The sequence below is a fragment of the Poecile atricapillus genome, chromosome 12, assembly GCF_030490865.1.
Source record: "Poecile atricapillus isolate bPoeAtr1 chromosome 12, bPoeAtr1.hap1, whole genome shotgun sequence".
In the NCBI taxonomy this organism is placed as follows: Eukaryota; Metazoa; Chordata; class Aves; order Passeriformes; family Paridae; genus Poecile; species Poecile atricapillus.
In genome coordinates, this window is record NC_081260.1 from 8520594 (window position 1) to 8538218 (window position 17625).

The 17625-nt window shown below is 39.3% G+C and overlaps 1 protein-coding gene across 1 annotated transcript in view; it reads right to left on the bottom strand.

The window, feature by feature from the left end:
• Positions 1–17625, bottom strand: part of COL4A5 (collagen type IV alpha 5 chain) — an 81259-nt gene that overhangs the window by 21108 nt on the left and 42526 nt on the right. Inside the window, exons 16-35 of the mRNA XM_058848135.1 lie at positions 16627–16671; positions 16471–16524; positions 16251–16292; positions 15661–15793; positions 14762–14935; positions 13834–13917; positions 12555–12647; positions 11903–11973; positions 11469–11660; positions 10855–11023; positions 10100–10192; positions 9911–10015; positions 8982–9079; positions 8572–8722; positions 7825–7938; positions 4402–4569; positions 3458–3547; positions 2517–2666; positions 1157–1255; positions 76–165 (exon numbers count right to left, since the gene is read on the bottom strand). Of these exons, the coding sequence (XP_058704118.1) occupies positions 76–165; positions 1157–1255; positions 2517–2666; positions 3458–3547; positions 4402–4569; positions 7825–7938; positions 8572–8722; positions 8982–9079; positions 9911–10015; positions 10100–10192; positions 10855–11023; positions 11469–11660; positions 11903–11973; positions 12555–12647; positions 13834–13917; positions 14762–14935; positions 15661–15793; positions 16251–16292; positions 16471–16524; positions 16627–16671 (2215 nt within the window). The remainder of the gene's footprint in view (positions 1–75; positions 166–1156; positions 1256–2516; positions 2667–3457; positions 3548–4401; positions 4570–7824; positions 7939–8571; positions 8723–8981; positions 9080–9910; positions 10016–10099; positions 10193–10854; positions 11024–11468; positions 11661–11902; positions 11974–12554; positions 12648–13833; positions 13918–14761; positions 14936–15660; positions 15794–16250; positions 16293–16470; positions 16525–16626; positions 16672–17625) is intronic.

Consider the following 17625-nt stretch of genomic DNA (forward strand, 5'->3'; position numbering starts at 1 on the left):
AGCAGAGTCATCTTTGGAGTATATAAAAGGAAAACATTGGCCCAAATGAAATAAAATTCAAGCACAGAAACTAACCTGGAAGGCCCATCTCTCCCATAGCTCCTTTTAATCCTGGAGGTCCTGTTGGTCCTGGCTGCCCAGGAAGCCCCATGTCTCCCTTGGTGCCTAGGAAAGGTGTGATTGAGTTAATTAATGGCAATAATTACAGGTTTCTGATATCCATGCACTCTCATATGAACATGCTTATTATTTGATTACAAGCAATGGATTTGGTGTTCCTTTAGGCCTTGTATTGCTTTTCCAAACCTATTTGTACTAAAATATTCAACACCTTCAGTCTGTTGCAAGCCAAGATTTGATCAGGGCCACTACTTATTTGTTTTGAAGATTAGTCTAATGAAATAGGTCAAATCTCAGTCCCAAATTTAGTCACCATTGGAAGGATTCAGTACTGGTGTGACATGGTCTCTCAGGTGTTCCTCTGCAGAATGAAAACATTATCTCTTACTTATGTGCAACAAGTATTCAGCAGCTTCTATTACAGAATTAAATGCAACCTACAATGCCCAAACTAGTTTGAGTCCTGGGTGGTTAACAATATTCCCCAAGCCCAACAAAATATTTAGACCAAACCCTACATTAGACACAGCAAGCAAGGACTCAAGATTGCAGATAAATTATCATAGCTGTAGGGAGAAATGGTGTGAAACAGAATTAGCTTTCTTGGTCCTTGCAATTCTTTAAAGAAAATATGATACCCAGACAGCCTTTGCAAAACATCCATTTGGCCATTTTCAAAATATAATGCTTAGCAATATACAAAATGAACATATGAAATGAAAGTCCTATTGGCAGATTCTCCAGTCATGTTGCTTGCACAAGCAGCAAGTACTTTTCCAGTCATCCTAAAAGATACCTTAATATTTAGTGGGATCATTTTAAACTGATTTTTAAACTCAGTTAAACACAATTTAAACTGCTCTTGGATCTGTTGAAGGAAGGAGCATGTGTTTGGATAATGACTTTATATGTTCCAAAACTGTGCTGCAGTTTTAAGTGCAAATCCCTAAGGTTAGCTTAGATATAAGTGGATTAACATCCCAACTCCTTGTGATAATACATCAAAGCTGTCCAGCAGTAGGCCTTGTTTACTGACCTGGCAATCCTGGCACACCTGGTGGTCCATGAAGTCCTGGTGGGCCTGGGTCACCTGGGAGACCTTGATAACCTTTCTGGCCTGATAAACCAGGAATACCTCAAGGGAAAAAGACACATTTTATTATTATTACTATCACTACTACTGTATGTTTTCTTTTACCATTGAAGTTCAGATGTAGCTATCGATGAATAAAAAACCAAGCAGAAATTTTTCTTCACTAAATATAATTCCTCCTACCTTAGCAAAGAAAAGTATCAGAGAACACAAAATATTTGCTCTGGAAAATTTAAAATTACTAGAGAACAGGAATAATATAAGTAAGGAGAGAAAAAAAATAACTTAATGACTAACACCAATATACTTCATTCAAAGGGCTGTGTTCTGCATGAGCAGACTCAATTCTAACCTCTGCATTCACCCAGATTATGTATATTCAAGTTAAATTACATTGCTACACCAAAATCACTTTTGGAGTAATACATTATAAAAATTAATGCAGGCGTTTCAGCAGACTTTTACAAATTCTATGTGGCTATTATCCCATAAGAACTTTGTGTTGTCCTGCTGACATAGTTAAATCTTCCTTTCACAGAAGAAGAAAAATAGTGTCTTAGGATCCTATCTAGGCTTGCAAGAAATTTATACAATTGGTAAATTAGCACAATAATGGCTGGGACAACATTAGGGAAAAACATTTTGGCTCTCTTGAGGGTAGAATAGTTTTTATTCTTCTAAACACTAAATTAGAGTTCAAAGGAGACATCAGAACTCTTGGTGGGGGAGGAGGAGTGAGGGCTGGAGAGGAAGCCAGCAAGAGTGAGAACACAGACTTGAGAAATATCTCCAGGCTGCCAACTTCCCAAGCAGAAACACACACAGAGATGACATTTAGCTCACAGGTGGTACAGAGGGACACTCAAAGGGAGAATACAGAGATGATGCATGAGCAGATGACCTGAGTAATTTCATCCCATATGGCAAAGACCCAAGGGCCTTTGAAACAGCAGGAATGCAGCCAGCACAGCAGCTATGACAACTTTCTCATCATGCTTAGGAATAACTCCTAGAAGATAGAATTGTAATCCTGCTGAGTGCACCTTAGTGCTATTACAAAATTGCCACACGCTAAGTAATAGTAACAGCTAATGAGTGAGGACATTGCAAACTAATCATAAAGAGGAACTTGGTCACAAAATTTCTTTAAAAAAAGCCTAAATACAAGGCCCTTAAACCACATCTATATTCCAAGTAAATTTTTTTCTGTAAGAATGAATGAACAGTAATGGATTCAGTCACAGCTCACTACTATGTGTAGAGGACAAACCACCTCCCCATATCCACATGCAAAGTCCTTTACCTGGAACACCCGGCTCGCCTTTTTCTCCTTTTGCTCCCAGCTGTTTGGGATCAAGTGTTCCGGGTGGACCCGGCAGACCTGCTTCACCTTTGATGCCTTTCTGCCCCATTGGTCCAGGAGGCCCTGGTGGACCAGGTAATCCACTATTACCTACAGTAGGTACAGCCAACAAAATGGAAAAAAAAAAAATCCTTAAGGTAGGCTAATGTATTTGTCGTGCTTTTTCTTACATAGGCATTCCATGATTTATTCTTGATGTTGGAATTCGCCAAGTGACCAGGCAGTTTATTGGAAGGTGCTCCACAGCATCTTTAGCCCTGGAACAAAGCTGAGTGAATGAAGTGCATGGGGTGTCTGTCAGCTCTGGACAGCAGAGGAAGCAGTTGTGCCTGTCTGACCCACATCAAGAATTCCCAGAGCCCCACCACGCTGTGCCTCTGGGACAAAGGGTAACAGCTACTACAGCTTTGGATTCAGAGCCTCCTTGTTCTGGAGAGGTGAATCGGGTTTTCTTCTACCAAACTCTTTCAAAATTCATCTCCAACAAGAGGGTTGGAAAAATGCAGAGAAAAGAGACTCTCTGTGATACCTATATAGCTAATTCTTGATGACTTCATATCCCTAAGCTACTGATTTTCTTCTTCCTGCTGTTTTAAGCAGACTTAAAACACACTTCAGAAATATTGCCCTACTTCAATGCCATTGATTTGAAGGAAATGTTTCTAAAGTAGTTAACAATTCATGACATCAACTAAATAGTGATTGAATGCTATAGCTTAAAAATGCAAAGCAATTCTGAATATCAGCACTGTCACAAGACAATAACTTAGGCAGGTCCCAGAAATTAAAACCTAGATATTAGTATTACAAAACCTCCTTCTACACAGAACAGGGAAAAGACATTCTGCATCCCTTTCAGGGGTGAATAAAACAAACATTACCTTTCAAGCCAGGCAGGCCATTTCTTCCAGGAGTTCCTGGAGGCCCTGGAAGACCAGGAGCTCCCATGACGCCCATCTCACCTTTGGCACCTAAAAGCATTGAACTACATTGTCATTCTAAACAGAAACTCAAAACCTATCAGGTACCTTCAATTTGATTCCCTAGATCTCTATTGTATTTATTAACCAGCACATGTCTGTTTCAAGGGAATTACAACAACTCATTTATTGCATAAATTAAAATCAGATAAAATGACACTTGAAATTGTGGCAATTTTTCCATTTGGTCCTGAGAAGAAAATTTGCACTGCTCTGCTATGGTAGAAAGCATGTTTATATCCATAAGAGGTTTAGTTCTCTGGTTTGAAACACAAATACTAGTTGGAACAAACTTGAATTTAGTGAAAGGCAAAAAGACAAGTATACACTACTTCTAGAATATTTTGTATTGCTCCCTCTATGCAAGAGATTCTCGAAATTAATTTTTAATATTTCTATTTCAAAGGGCAAAACAGACTAGCTTAACTGAATAGTCTAACAGTATAAGGAAAATAATACTTAAAACTAAGTAGCATTTATCATTATTTTCTTTAAATTAATTTTATTCTTAATTATAGCAATGACCAGGAAAAAAATCACAAAATAAATTGGAGAAGTATCATAACAATGATGATCAAAGCCATGTCTGAAAGTTATGAAAAAGAATAATGTATGAAATATTTAAATCAAGTTATAAGGAAGAATGAAAAGGCAACAAGGATTTTAATGCAACAAATTTTGTTACTATTTTTTTAAAAATTATGAGATGTGATGATTACATATATCCAACTTTAAATAGGTAGGATAAACACCTAAGTGTATTAAGCTGGCATGGCCAAGCATTAAGAGCTAACACCTGTAACTGCAGTTTGGTCTTTCTCCAGAGGTAAAATACATGAACTTACCTGGAAATCCAGGTATTCCATCCCTGCCAGGTGGCCCAGGTGAACCCTTAGGCCCCGGTATTCCAGGGGGTCCTGGATATCCTGGAGCTCCTTGGTCACCTGGAGGGCCAGGAATATCGAAGCCTGGAGGACCTGGATCCCCTTTCTCCCCTGGAATGCCTTGCAACCCTAGACAATGTTGTTAAAACACAATCTTTTAGCAAAAAGTCAGGCAAGGCTGAGATCTGTGTGTCTGGGTACAGTACTGTAGGAATAGTTTTAGTTGCAATCCACTCCTAGCACTGATGAAAACGCTGCAATTCTTCTAAAACCATTCTAATGCTTGGAAGTCATTATTTTTTAATGACTTCCAAGCATTAGAAGGCCATATTCTCCTGAAGAGAAACATGACTAAAATTTTACTAGAGATGCAGCGCAAATGCAATTCAAATAAATCTCAAAACGAAAACAACTCTCTTCAACAACATTTTAAGTCTAATTATTAAAATAAAAAGCCAAAATTATTAGACTAGTTTGTATTTTAAAATTAGGTATTCAGATTCATATATTTCCATTAATTACTCCATTTTCCTACATTTTAAGATAATAAAAGCTGAATATTTTTGAAGATTAGCAAAATTCTGCACTGCATTGTATTTTCCCTGAATGAAAAATAACAATTGTCAAAATATGCTTAAAATTGTTCAATGCTAATGACACTGAGCTTGAGGTACTGCTGAAGCAAGCAGGCAGCTCGTTTCCCTGCAGTGCACAGGGTCAGTGAAGATGCTCACTCTGGAAATCTAGCTGACCAAAAAGGAGAATTTATAAATCTCAAGTTAAGAAAAGGCTTTGGTAAAGTAACCACAGTACCTGGGGGACCTGAGGTTCAAAAGCCAACAAGTTAGAGCTCATCAGGAAGTTGAGACAGGTAGCAGTAAATAGTTGTAATAGTCATTAAGTTAAGAAACAAAATAAAGCACATATAGATTAAAGACAAAAAAAACCCAAAACAATCTATTTAAAGTTTCTGAAAATAGATCTAAATACAGAGAATTCAATGCTAATGCAGCTAAGAGAAACCAGACTGCAAGGAAACTTGGATATCTTTCTCAAAGTGCAGCCACCACTGCATACAGAAACTACAAACACAGGTATTTTCAAATATTGATGATACTTCTAATTTTTTTCACCTCCTTCCTTGTCTAGTATTCTCTACAAAAGTGGGGAACAAGCTTTTAGTGATACATTTTTTACAAAACTCTTATTTCTAGATACTGGCTTGGACCCCTTCCAAACACCAGAGTACACCCTATCAAACAGCTTCTCATTGATTGGCCTCACATTCTGTTAAATTGCAACAAATAGGTATTTTCAAAAGATGTTCCTTCTTTATTACACGGAAAAACTTTCAATATTTTCCCACATTCTTCTAGTTCTATTATGTAAGTGTACATTGTTACACCCACAGATGGTATATTGCATGTTGCATGCCCTGGCACAGTCTGAGATAATTGACAGTACAATGCCAAAACCTCATAAAATAACCCCAAAGCAGCAGAATTCCAACTCTGTAATGGTGACCCCACTCTCAGCTGCAGAACAAGTTTAGGAGTGATGTCATTGTGTGTTCTTTGCACACTGAAAAGGCAGATTGAATTTCTTGATAGCATAAGCTGTGGACTTCCATTTATTTAATTCTAAGCATGTTCCCCTCTGGCAGCAGCTTATCACTGCTTTAAAGTGTGGTATCATATGCCTGGAGTGGCTATGGACAGATAAAAAACCAAAACAGTACCAGATGATGGACAGGGGATACACATGCTCTGTGTTCAAGGGCTTCTATCAGGAAGTAGGAAATAAAAAAAAAAAAGGAACATAATGTATAGGACAAACTCTATACTTAAATCTTCAAATAGAAGATTTCTGGTATCAAAAATGTAGCCATACCATAATTACAACAATATAGACAACAAAGTAAATTCTGAAGTAATTTGTTACATATTCAAAAAAGAAAAAAATGTTGAGCTAATGCAAACTGTTTGAATAAATAGTAATCAATAGGTTGTGCAGAGAAAGTAAATTCTGGACAGGGACTTACAAAAATTTTCCAAATTGCCTGAAAACCAGAGTCCCAGAAACTACCCTAATGCTGCATTAAGGAACAAAATCAAAACAGCCTAGTAAAACACACAAGGGATGGTAGAAGGGAATTTAAGGCATTCTGCACAAAACAGAGACAGAGCAGTGCCAAAGGAAATAAGGATTTATCAAGTGGGACCTTCCAGCATGCACCAGATTTCAGAACCCCATGCTGTTAATAGCCACGTTGATTATTCAGTACCGACATGAAGAGTGAAAATAGAGGTATTTCAAATCCATCAGCTCTAGTAATCATTGTGCATTTGTCAACATTGGTATGTTGCAGAATAAATCGGTGATCACATGGAATCAAACTCTGGCTAGCACCAGAGGAGATGTTACAGGAAGACAAAAGAACCTGAACTGGATGAAACATTCAAACCCACACTAATACATCATCCCCTCACCCCAAAACTAGGCCTGTGTTGCCCTTCTTTTTCAGTTTATTCTCCAGTGCAGCTTGGGACCCTACAGTAAGCACAGCAAGACAGGCACAGGACCCACTGCTGCCCCAGGGAACCACTGTGTGCCTCGTCCCAATCCGTTCTGTCCCTAGCTCCCAACACTGAAAACAATCCAGGCTTGCTGGTGCCCTGACCACATATTCCCTGCCTCACTCAGGAAGAATGGATTTAAACACGACCCACACTATGCACGAGAGTAGAATTCAAGCTCCATGGGTCTGTTTACTCAACTTCTTGCCTACCTTCAAGTTCAGCACCTTGCTGAATCTCAGCTCACAGTTCATAAAGATCTGAATATGACCAACCAATCCATGATCCATGGTCTTAGAGCTGGCCATGACTTTGTCTGCATGCATTGCAAACAATGCCAAGCCCAGTGCTGATGCAGAAACACATCAAATAGTGTAGCACACAGACATGCAACACAAACATTCTACAGGCATGGGAGAAACTGGATGGGTTTGGAAGTGCTTCAGTGCAAGGCATGCTGAAGACCACAGAAAGTGTTCTCACTGTGGTGACTGCCACATATTTGCAGCATCAAGAGTTGGTGCACAACAAGCCCATTCACTGAATTAAAGGAAAAGGAATTTCCCTGAAGAAACTTTATGAACAGAATGATGTACACACATGCACATGTACCCTTCAGTGCTGAGATGGAATAAGTTCATATATTCATCAGTCACCAGTAATTTTAGACAAAAGGCAACTAAACTCCCTTCAGAGACATATACCTAATTTTATCACTGTCTATCTGTCTAGTTGAACCTTCAGCATCTTGTATATCTGCTTGCATATGCCAGAAATAACCTATGGGAACCATTCGTGCAAATTTTACCTGGGGGGCCAACAGGACCTGGAGGTCCTGGAGATCCAGGAGGACCTTGACCACCAATGCCAGGGATGCCTGGTGGGCCTGGAAGTCCTGGTGGTCCACTTGGTCCAGGGTCACCTAAAAGAACACTCTTATTTAATCAAATACTGAACCCATTTCAGAGACATTTGCTTTCAGAGTCCCTGCAGATTGTACTTGAAATCTCATCCTTGCATGCAAACAAAAATTGATCTAACAGAGAAAAAAGCATGCTCCAGAGACTATTTCTCAAAGCCATAAATTTATCCCCACTCAATGTGAACTGCATGAAGTTTATGTTTCTAGGCTACACACACACATATTGCACCATCATCCACATCAAACTCAAAAGATGCTCTCCAGCAAACCAGGCATGTTTGGCAGGTCAGTACAAACTATGGTCAAGAGCAAGGGTAAATTAATTGTTAACTCTGTGCATATGGAAGCACAGTGCATCTAAAATTATTCTACTGATAAAGTTTTACCTCCATATAACATTATTTGTCTTTAGAAAACAGATCTTCAGGTACTGACCCACAGATTGGGATTTATTCCCTTAGTTGCCTTTTGAGAACACAAAATTTGAGAACTTCCATTTACACAGGAAAAAAATTATTTTGAAGTAATGGCTCTAAAGTCAGAACTGCTTATATTTAACTGCCATATGCTTCCCAGCACAGCTACATTTTTAAAAGTTCAATAGGGAACAAAACAGGGGAGAGTTCCCAATACCTTTGGGCCCAGGGGTTCCATCAAAGCCTGCTCGGCCAGGGAGACCAGGGTTTCCTGGGAAGCCAGGATCACCTTTAGGTCCTTGAACTCCTTTTATGCCTGGGGGTCCTGGGGGCCCAGGTGGTCCTGGAACTCCAAATCCACGATCTCCCTATAACACATCAAAAAAAATTTAAAAGTAGATTTTCTAAGTTTAGCCTCCACTAAAAATGTTAAAAGTAAGTAATTCAAAATAGCCACCATCTTAGAGTTCAATTCCTATTTTACTACCCTCACTCAAAATGTCAAGTAAAATATTTTACTTCCCCGCCATCAAAATCTGAGAATAAGAGGTGAAATCCTCCTCACCATCTTCCCAGTGACACAGAAACACCTCTAAGGGAAGTTTTATAGTAAACACAAACACAGACCTTCTGTCCTGGGAGACCAGGTGGTCCAGGAGGTCCATCCAGACCAGGGTGACCTGGAGTTCCTGGAGCTCCTGGTGGGCCTGGAGTCCCTGGGAAACCTAAACACAACATAAAGATTAGGGCAGCAGAAACAATATCAGAAAGCATTAGAACAACTTCTCCAGACATGCCTAAAGCCCATGAAAATAGGTTCTGTGTTAGCCCAAGCATACTTGAAGAGGTACCCATTCAGGTGAGAGAACTTCTGAGCATTCAGTCTTTGCCACAAAGGGTCTCTGGGACTCTCAGAAGGGGAAATCCCTATGCCATGAACTTTTACAAAAATCACAAGCAGTTCACATCAGAAATATTAACGTCTTGAGGCAGCATTTGGAAATATCCTATTGATTCAAGCTCATTTCCTAAAGTTGTACCCACTTTCATGTTATTGATTTACTGAAGAATGTAAGCTACTGAGAAGGAGCAGGACAGTGAACAGAATAACAAGAGCTCAGCAGGTTTTTTTCGTGGTATTTCTGAAACCATTTAATCAGACTGCTACCAACACCCTGCCCAACAGCATGTGAGGTTGTATCTGACTCTGTCAGTGGTTTTCTTTTTGTACTACTGCATTTTTATTTGAATTTTCCTAGAAAAGAACTGTTACTCCTATTCCCATATCTTTGCCTGAGAGCCTCTTGATTTCAAGATTATAATAATTTTGGGGGGCTGGGATGGGGGCTGGGTTTACATTTTTCCATTTCAAGGGAGGCTCCTGATTTCCTTAGACACCTGTCTTTTCAAACCAAGACACTGTAATAAAAATGTATAGTTTTAGGACAAACATTTTTTAAAAGATTCTAGAAACAGAAGTCAACTTGCTAGTAAAAAGTGAAGAGTCACTACCCCTTACGTCCCCTCTTCCAGCCAATACAATACAGTAAGCATACCCTTTGGGCCTGGTGGACCTGGAAGTCCAATACCAGGAATACCTGGCTCTCCCTTTGCACCTGGGATGCCGGGTAAACCACGCTGACCTGGCTGACCAGGATCTCCTGTAAAAAGAAGAATATCAACAGTTATCCAGAACCAGAATAAAAAGCTCTTGGAATTCCCTGGGTATCTATCTGCTTCTTTACCTGGAAGACCTGGATCACCACTTCTTCCTGGAGGACCAGGGGGACCAGGAACTCCTGGTTCTGTAATAGTCTGGCCAGGGTCACCTTTTGGACCTAAAACCAAAAAGCAGAAATATGAATCACTCAGTAGGAGGTTCTTTTCTGTTTTTGTTTCAGCAGAAAAAGATGCCAGTTCTATCCCAAGCTTACAAAGAACTCAGACACTGGAAATACTTTATTCAATAGGTTCTCCAGTCCCAAGCCCCACAAAGCACTTAGAGGCTCAGAAGCCCTTTTCAATGTTCAGACAATATTTCTGAACGGTTACATTTTAATAGCTTCATCCTAAGTACCATCATGTGAACAGTATTTTCCATAACTGACACCAGCACAACTTGAATAGGATCTGTGTAATTGACAAGAAAGTAACACAAGCAAACTTGTTCAAAGCACCCCTTTTTTTCCCAAACTTGTTGTATCTGCAGTATGGCCAAGCATACAATGTATGTTTGTAGTTAAAATGCACTTCCACTGCAGTCACTGGGATAGGGAGAAGCTCTCCTGGAGGTCAGAGCAGAAGGTGAGGCACGTGGCTTAAGTGATATGGCACAAATACTGCTCTCCCTGTGGTTCTGTGAGGACCCTCCTTAAATGGGGGTCACAAAGCCTATAGGAAAAGTTTAGAGGCAGCATTATGTTCTGAGAACTACCTAGAGCAAAAGGGGCAAAATTTGACGTTGCAGCATTTGCTCAACAGCACACAGAGACCAACTCACCCGGAACACCAGGAGGCCCTGGACGGCCGGATACACCTTGGATGCCCTTTTCACCAGGTAAGCCTTGTGGACCAAAACCAGGAGGTCCAGGAAGGCCTTTTTCTCCAGGAAGGCCTGGTATCCCTGGGTTACCTGGAATACCCATTTCTCCTTTGAATGCAATACTACCCTGAAAGTAGAAAGAGCATGATGGGAAAGATCACGTACTTACTATCAAGAGTAAAGTGTTTCATGGCTTCTGCTTTGAAACTCTCTGGAAGTTTCCATCCTCCCAGCTCTCATTAGCTGCCTACATCTTGCTAACATGGTAGAAAGCAGCCCTAAACCTGGATACTTAACTCCTCCCAGTACATAGGCGAAATGTAGACAATGGCAGAAGGGACCCTCTGACACTGCCCAAGGGAGCCTTGGATTATTTCTAGAGCACTGTCAGATTTAGGAAGTACCTCAGTGTATCATCACTAGATTGGCATTTATTGAAGAGAATTCCTGCCTTATCTATCACATACAGAGAAAGTGCATTTGTGTCAGTTCTCTTATCTGCACTATGTCAAGTGCATGCAGGACTTCCCAAAACATCCATCCAGTCAAAGACAGCCTAAAATGGAACTCACAGGTTCCCCCTTAGGGCCAGGCAAACCTGGCAGTCCATCTCGTCCAGGAGTGCCATCTATGCCAGGGAGACCTGGAGGTCCTGGGAGGCCAGGGTCTCCTTTGTCACCTTTCATTCTTGGAGAAGTCAAGACATCCCCTGGGTCTCCTTTAGGACCAGGTCTGCCAGGAGCACCTGGGATGCCTGGAAAGCCCTGAGGGAGGAAAAAAAAAAAAAAAAAAAAAGAAGAAGAAGGGGAAGAGGGAAAAAAGATATTTTAGTTTTTCTTTCACTCCCTCTCTGAGTATGGAACAATATATGAATCATGCATTCAAGGTACTTATGGACAAAAAAATATGTATTAGACAAAATTAAATCTATTGTTTATAGATCTACCTATCATGCAAGACGAATGAGACACTATTTTCCCCACCAGAACATAACACCAGCACTTACTGGTGGCCCTACAAGGCCAGTTAATCCAGGAAGCCCCTTTTCACCTTTTGGTCCAGGAAAGCCAGGAGAACCTGAGTAGCACAGAAAAACAGTAAAATAAAAGAAAAACAAATCGGGAGAGGCTGCAATATCAAGCATGCTGTTTCATTGGTAATAACTAAGTTGTGTTAAAACCAAAGTTTACTCTGGGGTTTTTTTTTTTTGAGAGCTTCATTTTATTTGAGCAGAAACAAATTTGCAACTCTAAATTGAACCAGTAGAGTAAAAAAACATCATGCTTTTAAAAAAGCTCCAGCTCCTCCATTATTCCAAGAATAGCAGTAGTGTAAGTTGGATTTTCTCTCTCAGTTAAATCTACAGCAGACTCTAAACCTTCAATATGCAGAATGCTTGCAAGGCTGTCTTTGAACAGAGAAATATTTTTTAAAGACTAGATTTTCAAAGAGTGAGTGTTTGTTTTACACATGCCCATCTTGTTTATTTCCAACTGTGCAAAATACAACATGTACCAACTCTGCACTGGAACTGATAAATGCTTATTTGAACTTGTACAAAATATACAGATATATTGTTACCATTGTACATGGACTCCCTGACAGAAAAGTGACTTTAAACAGCATATTAAGCACACTAGTGAAGACTTTAGCTCTACCTGGACTACCCGGAGGTCCTGGTGGTCCCCTCTCCCCAGGAGGACCAGTTACTCCAGTTCCTATGCAGTTGAAGCATGTGTCTCCTCGATCACCTAAAGATTTGCATTGAAAAAGTGTACTTGAGCACCAGGTTTTAGAAAATATTAAAAGAATTCAGCACAACAACAACTGTTTTCTTGATACTGATACAGGTCCAGAGTGACTAGTTCAAATAATTATTGCTTAAATATTAGAAGCCTACCCTCTCCTCCCCCCCACCGCAAGTTAAACTGAAGATTTTTGGTGGCTAGGAGTCAGAAAACCAATATCAGATATGATTAGAATGTATTTATGAAAGCGCAAAATAATTAAAACAGTGCTTTCAAAAATAGAAAATAAAACCATGGACTGTTTTTTCCTCAGCAAAAGTGTTCTCTTTTAAAGTAGGTACTTGACATTTCTAACTACAGCTCTAAACGAAATATATCAAAATCCCAAACGTAACTAAACTCCAAGAGTGCAAAATAAATACTGGGAATGTTTCATTGATTTGAAAATAGACTAAAAGTATTTAATTAGAAAAAAAATACTGGTTTCAAGAAGCTTAGGAATTTCCTTCACATACAGACTTATGTGACATTCATCAGTGAAATATCTGAGCATTTAATTTAATCCTTACAATCGCTATGAGAAAAAATATTTCTCTTTGAAGTGAGTAAACATTAAGTGAGATGCCTAAAGCAATTTATGATGTCCATGGTTGGGCTAGGAAAAGATTCTCACTTACCCATATCAGCATCCTCATTGCAAGGTTGTCTTTTTGGAAACAAGGATATATATTAAATATGACTTTCTTTTGCTTAGCAAACAAACTCACTGCAGAGTGACCAACTCAAATTAGGAGTCTTGTATTTATAATTTTAATGCTGCTTTCCATAAAAAACATCAAATTTATTCATGAACTAGAAAACATTTTCACACAGACTTGGCCAGTGCTGTTACAAAGTACCCAGTTTTGATCTGCCTGGGAAATTCTCATAAACCTCAAGTTCCATTTTACTTTATTCAAGATCCACGTTAGACATTGGTCGTACCCTCAGTCAGTCAGACTCCTGTGCTTTAATATTAGGTGAAGGAGTATCCTACACTCAAAGCAAACAGCTGTCTTACTCAGAGACATAAAGCATCTGCCCTCACTGGGAAGGGGCACCATTAATCATTATTTAATGCAGGCTTTCCATTTTTTTACCAAGTTTCAAAATAAGGACAAAAGTAGAAAATATAGCTATGACACTTCACCTTTTTGGCCTCGCTCCCCTGTAAAACCTTGTTGTCCTGGAATTCCTGGAGGACCTGGTGGCCCTTGCTCACATAACTCTTTACCTAAGAAAAATCAGGAGAGGTTTATTTATCTATTTGTGTCAGACTGACAGCAGCACCAAATGCATGTATTCAGTACAAAAATGTATTTGTGTGGATATTCTAATACACCACCATAATCACAGACAAAATATTTTGGCAATTCAGACAGGACTACTGGTGAAAACCCACACATGTAATTCAATCTCAAAAGAAAACAATGATGTTACACAAAAATAATCGAGTCTTTACAACCTCAACCATCTCCCATTGCTTCCCACAGCCTACACACTTCCATTGCTACACCTCATTTTGATATTCAGCTTCATATCATAAAAACATACCTATGAATCATCATCAGGGAAAGGGCACTTCCAATGCCAATGCCATCTAGACACTAAATTCCTCCCTGGACCATGCTCCCCTCTCCACTGCAGCTTTCCAGATCTTATATTCCATCTGCCATTCCCTACTCTCATACCAAAAAAATGAGCTAAGTGCTTTCATCCAAACTGTTCACTCCAAAGCTAATTTCACATGGTCTACACACTAGAATATTTACGAAATGAAACTGGAATTCCATGAAAAGTTACACCTTTGACTCTCCTACTATCACAACTCTTAGTAGGGAAAAAAATCTGTACGTGTACTTAAGCCTAAGGTTCTCCTACAGATGTCTAGATTTGCAATGGGAGCAACTTGGAGAACGCATAGGAATAGAATCTCATGGTCTTCAGCTGCTGATAAATGACATATTTGGAGGTGGAATTAAAATAACCCAAACAAACAAACCACAGAAACACAAACCTAAACAAATGTCAAAGCTGTTTAGTCTCTTCTACTTGCAGTTTATGTGATCATGACTTACCAGGAGCAATAGATGGTGCAGGTGGCCCTGGGGGACCTGGGGGACCTGGCGGTCCTTGTGGTCCCTCAACTCCTGGTTGCCCAGGAATAGAAACCCCGGGTAAACCTGGATCTCCCTTCTGTCCTCTCTCACCAGGTAAGCCAGGTGGGCCAGGAGGTCCAACAGTAGTGATCCCTAAGACAAGATAGCAAGGAACTAAATCCTTCCTAATGGTTTACATCACATTTTTGCACAGATGACAGTGATATACATTTCACATTTTCAGAGATGTTTGTTTGAAAAATCGACCTGAGACTTAACAACTAAGTTTATAATGGGGAAAAAAAACCTAAAACCCACAACTAATGAAAGTATTGATGAGAAAAAAAAGAATATATATAAGCTGTAACATTAGAATCATGATGTTCTTCTCTGTGCATGTATAATGTACATACAGGTGTCACTACTCACTCCCATGGTAGACTCAGATCATCTCCTACAAGACTTGTGGTACACAAAACTTCCTCTGTGTAATACAATAATAATATAATAATATATGTATTATAATAATAATAGATTATATAATAATATATTATAGCTAGTATAATATATATAATATTATAGATAATATTATAATTAGAGATTATAATAATATATTATAGATATGTGATATGAGATAGATTACCTCTAGGAGTATTAAGCTAGTATCTGATTAACATTCTCAGTTCACCACAGCAAGGGCAATGAATGTTCAAAATTCCTCACATTATCCCGAGAAGTTCAAGACTACCCTTCAAGTTCAAAGGCAGCTCTAAATATTCTGCCTTCTGTTAAAAGGAGTGCGTAAAGACCGTGAAGCCAAATACCCCAAACAATACATGTTTGAGCAAACAACTTAATTTAAAGCTTGCACTCCCTACCTGGAGATCCTGGGAAGCCAGGGGGGCCTGGCCTACCAGAGAATCCACGCTCTCCTTTGGCTCCTGGAAGTCCTGGCAATCCTTTGCTACCTTTTGGTCCCACTGTTGCACCAATGCCTGGCCTTGGAACAACCTGTAAATGTTTCATGCTCATGTGAAACTACTTGCCAAGAAAAGAGTCATAGGAATCATAAAGAGATGTGAGGGAGGGAAAGTTCAACCTACTTTGAACCTTATGTCAACAACAGGATGCTTTCCCCACTCCACTCAATTACAAGGGAAAATTCCAGTAAAGAGCACTCCCCAATAGGAAGCTGTTTGCCTGTCAAGCCAACATAGTTACAACAGGCTTCAGTGAGGTTGACAGTCCTGCTGTTCTGAGGTTATAGTCTAGCCTGTGTTTGTGACCTAGCAAATCCCCGAGCACAGAACTGATCTTGAAAGAAACCATTGCTTCTGTTAGTGTATATATGAAAAATTTTCTGGTGCTCCTGGTGTTGTACCCAGAGATAGGACTCTCACTCAGCCGAGAACTACAATGAAACACTGTCAACAAAATGCAGAAAAAAAATAAAGGATCTGCAACTTACAATTCCAGGAGGACCAGGGGGACCCATGTCACCTTTTTCACCCTACCAATGAAATTAAGAGCATTTCTGATACTGTGCAGCAGTACATAAACAAGTTATTGCAAATATTCCTCAACACTGTAATAGCATAGGCAATGCAATTACTACTCCAGTAGAACAGAACTCAATGATGGCAAATTTACAATCTATTACAGCAATACTGACAAAAATCCTGGCATACCTTTTCTCCATCTCTTCCTGGAGCACCATTTATTCCAGGCCCACCAGGTAAACCCTTCAAGACAAGGGAAAAATATAATCACACTGAGATCTTCTCCATATCAAAATAAAAGCTTATAAGGAGTCTGCTTAGATTAAAAGCATAATTATTACTCACATCCCTACCAGGCTGACCCGGTTCTCCATCTTTGCCAGGCTTTCCCTTCAAAGACAAATATTCATTGAAATAAAATGCTTCATTGGTGAAGAATTCTTACAGACATTATGCTACTTGTTTCCCATTTTTCAATAAACCAAACTCCATCTAGAATGCAGTCCTTGAGACAACACATCAAAGACATCAATCATAACCAATGAAGTTACCTAAATGGAGGTTTCCATTTTGAAAACCAGAACACAAAATCACAACAGTCTCAGAAATGCTGGGTGAATACAACATGAAAATTATCTCCGGTTAACTACAGCTGTATTCATTGTGATTATTATTCCATTTATTTTGGCATTAGAGAAATTCTTTATTTCAAAAACAGACAGCAACTCCCTAAACAGTAGAACACTATATTTAATTAGAAATTAGTGTAAAGTGACCAGTGAAACTAAATAAAACTTTGTGTTTGAATTTTAACTCTCCTTTATATCAACACAATTTTCTCATTAGTATCACTGAAAATATAAGATGTTGTTCTGCTCAAAGAAGTGATTTCTAAAACACATATTCTTGCTGAACAGATTTGTTATTGCTGCAATAAAAGCAGGGCAAGATTCACTTTATTCCAGACCATTCACTGTGCAGACAAATGGCACTTTATTGTCAGAGTTACAGAAGCCATGTGTGGGGACACCTGCTGGAACAGAACTAGAGCAGGTGATGGAGCTTCACCTAGTGAACCTTCCTCAGTGCCAAGATCAGCTCTCAGTCATTGAGAAGTTGATAATAAGACTTCATAGATCCAGTGAGTTAGAGTATAATGTGATTTGTCACGTTTGTTTTCACTAGTGATGAGTTCTAAATCTCAAAACTGAGGTTTTAAGATTTCGTGTGAATGTGCAGATCTGTTTGAATACATAGACATTTTTATGAGTATATCTGAAATGGCTTTGAGCCTCACAGAATCATATGGAGCCCTAAAATGCAACTTTAAAGTAACTTAATTGC